The sequence below is a fragment of the Protopterus annectens genome, chromosome 2.part1 (assembly GCF_019279795.1).
Source record: "Protopterus annectens isolate FY-2018-M chromosome 2.part1, PAN1.0, whole genome shotgun sequence".
Lineage (NCBI taxonomy): Eukaryota > Metazoa > Chordata > Ceratodontiformes > Protopteridae > Protopterus > Protopterus annectens.
Genome location: NC_056729.1, coordinates 173,808,777 through 173,823,165, shown reverse-complemented (window position 1 = coordinate 173,823,165; position 14,389 = coordinate 173,808,777). Strand labels below are relative to the sequence as shown.

The window sequence follows — 14,389 nt, the reverse complement described above, 5'->3', positions numbered from 1 at the left end:
TATTAAATCATGTATTTCCAGTTGCATTCACTGTTTAACCCCATAGTTACCAATGTATCGTATTTTGGAATATACAAAGTTTCCTTATAATAATTTGTCTTTAAAATCACCATGTTCTCCCATCCCCACATATACTTGTTCCAATATACAACCTTTTAACAACAATGAGTCACTATGGTAAAATGCTTGAAAATGAATGCCCAAGGGACTTTCAGTTTTAGCATTTTTAATATCCCTAACATGCTCCTGCAACCTAATTTTAAAAGGTCTCAAACTTTCTCCCACGTAAAATAGATTGCAAAGGCATTTTCATATATAACCGATGCCCTGGGTATTTAAAAAAAATTCTTTAGGAAAGAATCCAATACCATTTATTTTAACGAAGCTATTCACAATATATTTACAAGCAGAACATCTACTAAACTTATAAGTACCTAACTTAACAAAAAGTTGTTTAGCTGGCTTATCTAAAGGGGGAGTAATCTACTATGTACTATAAAATATGTTAAATTACACCCTCTCTTGTAAGAGACAGAAGGAAAATATTTAACCAGCCCAGATAACTCTTTACCTTTAAACAAAATTGGCCAATAAAATCTCAACAAATCATTCAGCTGTTCAGTTAATATGTTACATATTGTAGCAAAGTATATTTTTTCTGCAGCTTCACCTTGAACCTCCCCTCTATATTTATAAAGTATAAGACCATTAGTCTGAAAATTACATTCATTAACTACATTGTTTCTTTCTTTATTTTTCTTATCTTTCATCTCACGTTTAACTAAGACTTTATGCAAAGCCTCCAATATGGCTTCTTCCGTGTATCCTCTACTAATGAAAATTACAACTGTATAAAGGACTTCTTGAAAATAAAAAACTTGTTCCTGATTACATAACCTATCTGAGTAAATTCTCCATCAGGTAGAGCAGAAATAAGGTGAGGGGGATGAAAACTTGACCCATGCAAAAAAAAAAACAACAAAAGACAGCCTCAACTAGGTTCGAACAAACAATCCATCCTGACTAGCCCTACTTAAATCTCAGCAGTATTTTATGATTGAACAACCACAAGACATAGGTTCTATATGGCTTTAATTGAATGCTGTCCTCAGAATGGATTTCTTCTCATCTTTCTTCATAGAGCCCAGAGTGTAATGGTTGTACAATTGCACAATATGTGTATTAATCACTGACAGCAAACAAAACAGTCAGAGTAGATATATATTTCTAGAATGTGCTATCATTTCACCTCCTCTATGCACAACAAAGTGATCCGGCATAACTTTCAGTGATGGGGCCATCATGCAATTCATACATACCGACATTATTACTAATACTTTAACCATTACAATCTGGGTTCCTGGTGTCAATTGTAAAACTTTAAATTGCAAATGCCAACAGCTGTGAATGTCAGTTTTCCAGTAGATTGACTTCAAAGAGTTAGAATGTGTGACAGTTTAGCTTTTGAATTTGTTATGTTAAGATCAAAAAGCTTTAATTTTTCTGCACATTTCTCAAAACATTATCAGTTCAATGAGCTACATTTGGTTACTGTTCAAGAAGAAAGGTGAAGCCAGTCAGCTGGGAATGTGAGACACTATTAACCTAACCACAGTCTGTGAAGACAAAAACAATTCAGTTATTTACTTATATGATGCATGCTTCATCCAGATGTGTTACATAAACCATTTGTTTATGTAGTTGTTTGTTGACTAGATGCGTGGCCTGTGACTTTCATGTCACAAACTTGTTAAATAAACTTGTAAGTAGTATTATAGCATTCCTACTGGAAACACTTTGCCACTGCTTAAGCACTGTATGGTAGAAAAAAATCAGAGTTTAATTTCAGAATGATATATCTTTATAGTAATACATGTATATAAAATATTTTCCTTATGCTGGCAATTTAGATAGTGGCCATGAAGCTCTCCAAGGAAAACGGTTTACATTCCACTTGCAAAGAAAACTCCGACTGGTGTTGTATCTCCGAGTAAATGATGAGTTTGGTAACTACAGCTCTCCTCACTACAAGGGAACTGCATTGCTGTACAAACTGTCCAGGAACACTGCAGCCAAGTTCTGGGACAAATCCATCTATCCTAATGACTATCAGCAAAATACCCCTGTTTGCAAACTGGCACTCACGTTGCCAAAGGTAGGTCATGCTGTGTTAATAAGTTGTACTGTACACAAATGCTGCCTTTAAACCCACATTTTGGACAGAGGCTCATTAATTATCTTAGTGTTTAAAAACTGTTTGAAAATTCAAAATGACTACTCCATTTTTAGATCAACTGCAAATGATTGCTAGGTAAGTGCAAAGTGCCTGCTTAACTTGTGTTAACGTATTTCTTTTCTGGGCAAAAAGTATCCGGATCCACTGTTGAATAAATACTGCCAGTTTTAGTGAGCAACTGAAAATTGTATCTGGCATAAATGTGATTTCTGTTTTTATTCTTTATGATTTGTGAGTGTAATAACATTTCTCTGTATATTATACTGTCTTGGATTTACATGATATAGTTATCAGAGAATGAACCAAGTTGGGACTGTCCAAATATTCTCCAGTAAGTGCAATAAAGCTGTTGTGTTTATTCACTTATGAGGCTGTTTCAGTTACATACCTCATAATTTCCATTTAAGCACAGATAGTATCATAAAGAGGAAATCTCATTGTATAATAATAACATAAACATAAAAGTGTCATGCCTTGCAAATATATTTTTCTCCGTACAGCAAAGACAGGTTTTGCTGCATAACTTAGGGCAACACAGCATGACAACAAAGCTTACTGATTTAATTTAAGGGCTAATTAACATATTTTTGAATTTTTTTGCTCACACCTCTCTTATGGGATCACTGCCCCACTCTTACTATGAAGGGGTCCGAATGGAGAGATGATAAGTCAGCAAGCAGAGGAGAGTAGTATTGCTGAAATTTAATTCATCCTCAAGTCTTCATGAGTACTTTAATGAGGTGGACTCTGTTTTCCACAAAATCTCACAAAGAAGACACTGATCTACTTTTTCTTTCGGCTGTTCCCATTAGGGGTCGCCACAGTGGATCATCTGTTTCCATTTCTTCCTGTCCTTTGCATCTTGCTCTGTCACACCAACCACCTGCATGTCCTCTCTCACCACATCCATAAACTTCATCTTAGGCCATCCTCATTTCCTCTTACCTAGCAGCTCCATCCTTAACATCCTTTTCCCAATATACCCAGCATCCCTCCTCAGCATATGTCCAAATCAATGTAATCTCTCCTCTCTGGCTTTGTCTCCAAACTGTCCAACCTGGGCTGACCATCCAATATACATATTCTGAATCCTGTCCACCCTCATCACACCCAGTGCAAATCTTAACATCTCCAACTCTGCCACATCCAGCTCTGACTCCTGCCTTTTTGTCAATGCCACTGTCTCCAACCCATATAACATAGCTGGTCTCACTACCCTTTTGTAGACATTTCCTTCCACTCTTACTGGTACTCGTCTGTCACAAATCACTCCTGACACTCTTTTTCACCCACTCCACCCTGCCTGTACTTTCTTCTTCATCTCTCTTCCACACTCGCCATTAATCTGATCTGTTGATCCCAAGTATTTAAATTCATTCACCTTCACCAACTCTACTCCCTGCATTTTCACCATTCCTCTATCCTCCATCTCATTCACACACATATATTCTGTCTTAGTCCTGCTGACATTCATTGCTCTCCTCTCTAGAGCATATTTCCACCTCTCCAGGGTCTCCTCAACCTGTTCCCTACTCTCACTACAGATCACAATGTCATCTGCAAACATTATAGTCCACAGGGACTCCTGTCTGATCTCATCTGTCAACCTGTCCATCACTGCTGCAAATAAGAAAGGGCTCAGAGCTGATCTTTGATGTAATCCCGCCTCCACCTTAAATGCATCTGTCACCCCTACTGCAGATCTCACCACTGTCACACTACTCTTGTACATATCTTGTACCACTCTTACATACTTCTCTGCCACTCCTGACTTCCTCATACAATACCACAACTCCTCTCTAGGCACCCTGTCATATGTTTTTCTCTAAGTCCACAAAGACACAATGCAACTCCTTCTGACCTTCTCTGAACTTCTCCATCAACACTCTCAGAACAAACATTGCATCTGTAGTGCTCTTTCCTGGCATGAAACCATACTGCTGATCACTACTCATCACCTCCCTTCTTAATCTAGCTTCTACTTCTCTTTCCCATAATTTCATGCTGTGACTGATCAATTTTATCCCTCTGTAGTTACTACAGCTCTGCACATCACGCTTATTCTTAAAAATCGGTACCAAAACACTTTTTCTCTACTCTTCAGGCATCCTCTCACTTTCCAAGATTTTATTAAATAATCTGGTTAAAAATTCCACTGCCATTTCTCCTAAAAACCTCCAAGCTTCCACAGGTATGTCATCTGGACCAACAGCCTTTCCATTCTTCATCCTCTTCATTGCTATCCTTACTTCCTCCTTGCTAATCCATTGCACTTCCTGATTCACTATCCCCACATCATCCAACCTTCTCTTTTTTCTCATTCTCTTCATTCATCAGCCCCTCAAAGTAGTCTTTCCATCTGTTCAGCACACTCTCCTCGCCTGTGTGTATGTTTCTCTCATTATCCTTTATCACCCTTACCTGCTGCACATCTTTTCTAGCTTGGTCCCTCTGTCTAGCCAATCAGTACATGTCCTTTTCTCCCTCCTTAGTGTCCAACCTTTCATAAAACTCTCCATATGCCTTATCCTTAGCCTTTGCCACCTATCTCTTTGCCATGCACCTCATCTCCTTATACTCCTGTCTACCTTCTTCATCTCTCTGACATTCCCACTGATATGTAGACTGTATTTATATAGCATATATAATTGACAGAAGTAGGCCAAAAATTAAAAAAAAAGATAGTTGGGTGCACAAGACCCAGGATAAAAAGTGCCCAACCTGGTAGGTACACTGGTGCCAGGACTGAAAAATTAATTACAGTGTAGAATCCTCAAAAGACGGAAACATTCCTACAATGGGGCCAGGCCAGACCCAGGGGGAGGATGCCCTCCCCCCATTATAGAAGGAAGTAGCAGTCCACAAAAATCACAAAAACTGATAGGCCAAAGAAAAGCCATAAAGATGATATAGTGGACATTTGAGGAAAAGAAAGAAATTATGTATTGTTACTATTATGCAAAAAGCCCAGAATTTCCAGACACAAGATAAACAAAAAGATTAAGAGAGAAATTAGAGGAAGGAAAAACACTTCCACAAGAAAAACTGCCAGAAGCCTCAAACAAAAAAATTATGTTCATTAATACAACAGATTTGTGAAAAACAGTATGTAGACAAAAAATGTTGATCTGTTTGGAAAAAGAAGCATCTGAGGAAGTGCAAACATATAAACAACAAAACATAGAGATTTTTGAAAAGTATTGAAATATGGACATGGAAAAGAAAGAGGGATTTGATATGGTGCAATATTTATGCAAAGGCAAAAGCCAAATTAATCAATATAAAGAAGGCAGCCCCAAATATATTTGAAGAGAAATACAGGCAAAGGCATCCAAATATGTAAAATTTCACAATAAAAAAATCATATCACAAAGAGGGAATGAAGAAAAGAAGATCAGTAAAGTTAAAAAAATTGAAGTTGAGGTTATGGGGTGCCTGTGAAGTGAAGGACTTGGTGTAGAAGGTCTATCACAAGTTACATTACAGCATGATGGAACGAGTCCCCAGAGTAAGGAGAAACAGGAAGACCAAGAGACATATGAAGAAGAAATAGGGATATGGGAAAGAAAAAAAGATTCAATATGGTATAATATCTATGGAAAGGACAAAGCAAAGCTAATCAATACAAAAAGAGCAGCACCAAAGATATTTGAAAAGAAATACAGGCAAGGAATCCAGAAATGGAAAATGTTACAATACAAAAAATAAGAAGACAATGAGGAAAAGTAGAAAAAGAGATTAGTAATGGAAAAAATAAAGAAACATAAACTGAGGTTATGTGGTACCTGTGAAGTGAAGGATTCAGTGTAGAAAATCTAATTCAGAAAGCACCACAACCGGATAGACCAATGGATATCCAAATTAAGGGGAAACCAGTGGCATGGGAAGCAATTGGTCAGGTGCCATATGAAGATAATTTGGAGCTTTCCACAGGAAACCAGTATAAACATTCACTTGAAGCAGGACAGCAACGGAAGGAACAGGAAACTATTGAAACTCTGACACAGTCAATTGTGAGGAGTGATAGGCCAGTGACTTCCCATATGACAGAGCAATGGATTACACAGGATGGAATTGAAGAGAATGTGCCACAGGAAGATGCTATAGAACTTTCTATATGCCCACAGGAAATGGAAGACAACAAATCTCAGTTTAGAAGAAAATGAGTTAAGAGAAGAGTTGTTTGATTTAATATAGATAGATATACATATTAAGATCAATGAAAGAAATAGACTGCAGAAGGTCAACCAATAATACCCAAAAAGTCGAAAGTTTGATAAAAGAAATGAACACTGTAATTAGGACTGTCCATAGAGATCCATGTCATATAACAGAAGTAAACAGGATATATTACTGTACAGCTAAATTAATAACTGATAAAGTTCTACCACAAGAACACAGGGTTGTGAGGGAAAGGAAGGGGAGAAATCAAATACCATCCTGGAAGTATTGGATAGACAAAACTATAAAGCAATTAAGACAAGAAGTGTCACTGTTAAAAGAGTATAGAAGAGGGAACAGATTAACAAAAATAGTTAGAAAGATAGATGCAATAAAAATAATGTGCAGTATTAGAACAGATGAGGATCTGTCATGCACTCAAATAACAAACTAAAAATCTCAGCACGGGTGGAAAAACAATTTATGGATGACCCAAAAAGATTTATAGGGAATTGGGAAGCAAGGTAAAAGGAATTGAAAGACCACCAAAAAAAAGAGAAATAGATATATTTAGGAGCAGTATTTATGAAGATCCTGTGGAACATACCAAAGATGGTAAATGGATAGAAGTAAAAGAAAAAAAGAAAAAGTTTAAAGGTACAGCATATGAAATGGGATGAAGTAACAGCCAGAAGGATTGAAACAAAGTTAAGAAAAGCCTCTTATTGGAAAACCTCAGGCCTAGATGCAGTACCTAACTTCTGGTTAAAAGTACTAACATCTTTGCATGAAAATTTAGCCATGAGTAAGAACTATTTATATGCACACACCAGACAGACACCAACCTGCTAACAACAGGAAAAACAATGCTTCTACTTAAGAGTGAACCTACAAGCTACCTTAAACATTATAGACCAATAACTTGCCTTCTGACAATGTATACACTATAGACTGGAATAGATGCTGACAAAGTTTATAATAATTTAGAAGAGAAGTCAGTTATGGCAATAGAACAGAAGGGCAATAGAAGAAAGTCATATGGAACACAAGATAATTTGTTGTTAAATAAAGTCACTGTGGAGAACTGTGAAAAGGGGAACAATCTAAGTATGGCATGGATTGACTACAAAAAAGCATTTAATAGTAACCCACATTCATGGATAAAAGAGTGATTAAAAATGTATAAGATACACTCTACACTGATTGACTACATTACAGTGACCATGAAACAGTGGAAGACCACTTTGCAATTAAGTTATTATAAGGGCAAAATATTATCCTAGGGATAAAAATTCAAAGGGGGATTTTCTAGGGTGAATCTCTGTCACTGCTGCTTTTCTGTCTTGTCCTTAATCCATTAAACTGTCTACTTAACAGCTTAGGCCATGGCTATAATTTGGCTCATAGAAAACAACAAAGTGTAAAAACTTTTTATTTTCTCTTTGTCGATGATTTAAAACTGTATACCTCATCAGATGAGGAACTGAAAGCACAACTGCAAATTGTCAAAATGTTTTCAGATGATATAAGAATTTAATTTGGTCTTGATAAATGTGCAAATGCAACCTTAAAAGTAGGAAACTGCATCACCAAGAAAACATCAATTTGGAACAAGAATGTAATATAAAAGAACTTGAGCAAGATGGAGTATATAAATATTTGGGAATTTATGAAGGCTCAACAATAAAGCATGAACAAATGCAAATGAAACTTAGTAAGGAATACTTTAGAAGACTTAAATTAATCCTGAAAACAGCGTTGACATTTAGCTACAAAATTCAAGCTATAAACCAACTTGCTCTTCCTGTTCTAACTTACAGTTTTGGAGTGATTGATTGGCCCCAAAATGTGTTGGATAGATTAGACAGGAAAACAAGAAGGATGCTTCATGCTCATCCAATGATTTATAAATATCAGTGCATACCAAGATTATATATTCGCCATTCCGAAGGAAGGATGCGCCTCCTTGAAATTGATTACATGCATAGATCTGCAATCATGGGACTGCAGACATATCTTCTGAACTCACAAGACCCGAATGTAGTGAAAATTGTGAAACATGAAGAGAATAAATCTGAGATGACTTCTGTGCTTAGTTAGCAGAAGCAGATCGGCATAAAGCAGGAATGGAAATCTTACCAGAAGTAGATAAAAATCAGGCAGCAACTGAATGTGCCAAACAACAAAAGAAAGATCCCTATCCCTATATTCATCATTACCATCCCATCTTAAGTGCCATCCTTGAAATTCACCTTCTATATCCTTCTGCTCTACATGGTATAACAGCAATCTTTTTTTTCCCACGTGATTTAAGAATATAGTATGGGTTAATTGCATAGTATGTCTGTCTAATATGTATTAAATAACTAAATAATTGTATAGCTTACCTGCCTCTTCAGTTCCACCCTTGTTACACTGGATGCCTGCCAAGAGTCAAGGCCCTTTTATAATATCTAGCCATACAATTATACAATGTTCCAAATGTATTACATGTCTGTTATTCTCTGGAAACTTCTACTCCTTGTAAATACTTGTTTAACAAATTATGTTACCCTCTATATGTTTTATGGAGTTTGTTATGCTTGTAAATACTTTAACAAAATACCCCATGTAAATAATTGTTTAACAAACTTATTTACCCTGTATCTGTATGGAGATCACTACTCTTTGTAAATACTTGCTCAAAATTTCTCTTCTTTTGTATACTGTTTATGGAGCTTTTCTCCCTAGGCCTCCACTGAACATGGTCTCATTTCAGCTCAGTGAACCTTCCTGGTCACCAAAACAAAAACAAAATAAATAAATAAATAAATAAATAAAGTAAAGGACCAGATGAGAAGGCAAGAAATGTGGAAAATGCATAAATATAGTTGCAAGTATAGAATACTTCTGGAATAACCTCATGTTGATCATGATCGAATGCAGGAATGGTTAAGGAGAGGTGAGTTCAAACCAAGAAATGAAAGGTTAATATTGGTGGCCCAAAATAGTGGGCTACGTACACATTGGTTTACAAAGTCCACTGAACACATGGGAGAAATAGATACATGTAGGTTTTGTAAAAAAGAATTGGAAACAGTTGCATACCTCGTTGCTGGTTGTAACATACTAATGGCAGAAGGACTATATACTGAAAGGCATAAAAATGTGGCAAGACTGTTGCACTGGGGATTGTACAGACATTATGGTACTGAAGTGTCTGAAAAACACTGGAAACCTGAGCCACAAAGCATCATAGAAAATGATGAGTCTAAATCACATGCGATCACCCATTACCAACAGTTCAAAAGATAGATGCTAGAAAACTGGATATTGTGGTACATGAAAAGAGGACAAAAGTAGCATTGATTCATTAAAATCACCAGAACTAGTGACTACAGTGTCTTGTGTACCAAGAGACACAAAGACATAAAATATCAGGATTTGCTTGCAGAAGCAAGAGCAATGTGGAAGAAAGATACCAAGACATTTCCAATAGCGGTAGGAACAATGGGTCTTATAAAAAAGAATCTACAGTTGTATTTAGATGTGTTACCAATGCATGTAACTCTGTACAAATTGCAGAAGGAGTCATTACTAGGCACACTGTAAGTGCTGTGAAGAGCACTTTTGGCTGACATCAAAGATTAGAACAATACTAATTTCATGAACTTTAATCATACTTTGACTTAGGAATGGGGTCCATTCCCATTATGGTATTAGAAACCCAAAAGACTTGGAGAAATTAAAAAAAAGTGAAGGAAAGACATTTTCCCCAACATAATTCCTCTAGTCAAACTGTGATGGTACCTTAACACTTGAAGGAATCATCCATGTGACATACAGAAATAAAGCCCTGACATTCAGTCAGATAACACGGGTTCAACTAGCAACAAGGGTACTAAATTAGCTGTCACCTAGGGAATGAACAACTAAGACAAAGGCTGCTAATCTCTCTCTTTCTTGGGGGTGAGGGTGGATGATGAAAACCTGTTGGGGAAACCTGCCTGCTTTGTGGTGTCAGTGGAAAAGGGAAAACATGAAAGGAGCATTAGCTTGATAATAAGTGTGGGTAGTAATATTTCGGGTGCATATCACCATGGAGACAGCATTGTCCCTTTGTAATACTTCATGTCATTCCCATATGTTTGACTATACTTTAGACACACGGAATCCAGTCTACTTATACTGTATTGATGAGGGCATATGAAGGTTGAAATATGCATGTCCACGGCTAGTGGGGTTTGACTTTATTGGCCTGAATGTATTCACAAAGACTTAAAAAAGAAAAAGTAAACAGTCATGGACATTTAAATGCCATAGAGTTGATTTCCTTAAGGGGTCATTTGCATATATCCCATGGACATCTATTACAGGAGGTTTAGGATTTTGCACAGTGTAAACTCTAGCTTGGCTAGGTTTTTCTTGTAGTTTTTACTAAATGGTTTGTCTGCATGACCTTTTTACTCTCACATGCTGTAGAGCATTCAAAGCCCACATAGCAGGAAGGCCATTCCCTTCTTAGAGTAAGACTCACCCTGATAAAAGATGCATCCTTTCTATGCCATAATTGTGGTGGCCCTGGGAAGACTGGAATAATAAATGGAATATGTTACGAGATCTGAAGTTAGCAGTGGTTGAAATTAAGATTAGCCTTATGGCAAGTTCGTAGCATATGCTACAATGGTTGATTTACAAAAACAAAGCCCAACAGAAAGCTCTGCATCTTAATTTGTATATATAGTCTATACAAAACTTAATAAGAGTTTTAAAAACACCAACCTTGGTATTGACCGCTTGGAACCCTTATCGTAATCAGCACACACAATCACACTGATTATAAACAGGATACCACATTGTCATTATTAACACCCGTTCATTTCAAGTCTCTACATAAGAGACATTGCAGAAAGCCTTAACACATAATAGAAAGGTTCTGTTAATCCAGAAATCTGAACAACTTTAGAATCAAATTTGGTCCAGTAAAATACCTCACATCAACTCTGTGTTCCAGTATAGTGGTCAACACATTTCTTACCTTTTTTCTTATAATGTTTATAACAATTATAATTGGTGACTCAATAATCAGTATGCAATGTTTGATATATCATATAGACAACAATGTCAACATATCTGCACATTGTTAAGAGGAACTGCACCAAGAAAGAAGTTAACAAACATAAATTATTTATGTGCAGTAGACATCATACCAAAGACTACAGAAATATATTCAGATCACCAGTTCTCTCTTACTTTATGTATCAGGTTGCATTGTTTGCTGGTATGGAGATACTAATAAAAAATATGTATTTGGTGTGAAAGTAAAATAACAGTGTTGAAATAGTTTCATTTTTATAATTTTTGATTAATTTTATATAGGACTACTTTGTCTTGTACCGACTCCCCTTCCAAAATTAATATACTACCACATTTGACTTAATATCAACCACATTGCCATTTACAAGACAAAATTGCATTGTATTTTTTATACTTTTATGAGTTATTTACCATTATACGTATTAAAATTTCCCTTCTTAAGTTCATAATATATGAAATCACAATGTTATTCATCTTCTCAAACATTCTTTCAACACTGATGCAATTTCTTATATATAATCTGGCTATAAAAAGAGTATCCTTTCCTCATAGTTCCCATTCAATTGTTTACAGGAAGCAAGGTAAGATCCAATCTGCTGGCAGTTTAATAATCTCATAAAAACAAATCTCATTGGATTAGTATTGTATGATCAGCAGCAATATAATTAACACACACACACACACACACACACACACACACACACACACACACACACACACACACACACACACACACACAGCTGTACATGCATGCATAACCAGTTTAGAGGACCATCAGTATACCTATTGGTATGCCTCTATGTCTTTTGACATAGGAAGAAACAGAGACACTACTGAAAGTGAACAGGGTTCAGGCAAGAACAGAGTTAAGCCACACTGGAGATAATATCCAAAATATTTTATGTCCACAATGTCAAAGATTCGGGCACTTTTTCTGATGAAGTACCTGAATCTTTGACATTGTGGACATTAAATATTTTGGATATTATCTCCAGTGTGGCTTATCTCTGTTCCTGCCTGAACCCTGTTCTTGAGTGGAATATTCGTGTCTAGTGTCTTTTTTAGTGTGGTACTACTGAAAGGCCCCATAAGCCTGACTAGCTTGGTCTGCAAAGCTATGGAAAGGATCATCATGGACCTCATAAATAAAGATATTGGGGACCTACAGACACTGGATCCTACCCAGTTTGGCTTTGTTAAGGGCAGATCCTGCCTCTTAACCCTGGTCGATTTCTTTGAAACAGTCACCAAGGCCATTGACGAGGGGAAGGTTGTCCACACAGCCTACCTGGACCACGCAAAAGCCTTCGATACAATACCCCACTCGGGCATTATAGATAAGCTCACCAGCTTAAATATAAACCCCTATGTCACTAGATGGGTTGCAAACTGGCTCAAGGACAGAACCCACATGATTAGAATTGCTGGAGCCATGTCAGACTCCAAACCAGTTACAAGTGGCATCCCACAAGGCTCAGTCCTGGGACCTCTCTTGTTCGGTATATATTTCTCAGAGGTACAGGCCAACACAGAAGGACTGTGGCTGACCAAGTTCGCAGATGACTGCAAACTGGGCACCATAATCGACTGTCCAGCCGACACAAGCATCCTCCAAAAGGGCCTCATAGAAACAGACAACTGGTGCCAGAGCCATGGCCTCAAGCTAAATGCCAAAAGTGTATAGTCATCCCTTTGGCAAAAACAAAGTGCCCACAAATTACCACATAGGTGGTAATCCATTAAGTACAGAAGAAGTAATTAGGGACCTGGAGACCCAAGTTGATAGCAATCTCTCATTTGACAACCACATGGCCAAAGTGGTTAGAAAAACATTTTATATAGCCCACCTAATCATGAAGGGATTCACATCTAGATCAGGGGAGGTCATCGTGCCTCTTTACTCATCCCTTATCAGGCCCATAATTGAGTACAATGCCCCTTTTAGGATGTACCTTACCAGACACCTGCAGCAACTGGAAAGACCCCAAAAGTACCTCGCCAAGAGGATCAAAGGGCTCAAACAGATGCCATATGCTGCCCGGTTAAAGAAACTCCAGCTCTACTCAGTAGCATACCGCCTGCTCAGAGACGATCTGTGCCTGACGTATAAAGCCATGTCCAACCCGGAATTAATGGACATGCTGCACCTCAGAAAATCCAAATCCCATCGAGCCACGCGCTCGAGAGACTTGAACCTCAGTGCTGAAATAAATAGGACATGCTGGAGGGACAGATTCATAACCCAGAGGTTCCCTTCCCTCTGGAATAAAATCCCAGTCTAGGTTAGGCAGAGTCCCTCATTGACTCTCTTCAAGAGGAATCTTGATGAGTGGATGGGAGATCATAGGTTTACCCCGGGTATCACTTCTGTGTCTCTGTTAGACAAAGGCACAGTATACTAACCTCAAAAAAGGGCATAGCAAAATTAATTTAAAATGGGTGGCGAAAGCCAAACACACTCTGGCTAGGATTATAAATGCCATAGTGCAGATAGCCTAGTATGAACCTATGAACCTATGAACCTAAGTGACATGGACACAGAAGGACATTCATGCTCCATAAACAAGACACCCCAACTAAGAAGTAAATCATAGACCCAAGAGCTGTGAGACTGCAGTTCTAACTGTTGAACCGTTATATAGTATATTTGAAAAGATGATGGAAGGAGATCAGAATCTAGAACTATGACGTGAGGAAAAAAAGACATACTGTAAATGTATTCTAAAATTTGCCATTGGAATTCTACTGTACAGCAACATTCTCTGTCTTATAACAATTTTAATTAAATAGCATTAATTCATGCTAGAAAAGCTTTATAGCTGACCATTGTAGCATAAAGCAAAGGAGTATAAAAAGTCATTTTTTTAGTTTATATTCTCTCTTCATAGCTGACAATTGGCTTGTTCCATGACCTCT

At 37.3% G+C, this 14,389-nt stretch overlaps 1 protein-coding gene across 1 annotated transcript in view; it reads left to right on the top strand.

Moving 5' to 3' along the window:
- The window catches only part of DTHD1 (death domain containing 1), a 363,334-nt gene that overhangs the window by 272,794 nt on the left and 76,151 nt on the right, over nucleotides 1-14,389 (top strand). The window contains exon 7 of the mRNA XM_044062088.1: nucleotides 1,911-2,155. Coding sequence (XP_043918023.1) covers nucleotides 1,911-2,155 — 245 coding nt within the window. The remainder of the gene's footprint in view (nucleotides 1-1,910; nucleotides 2,156-14,389) is intronic.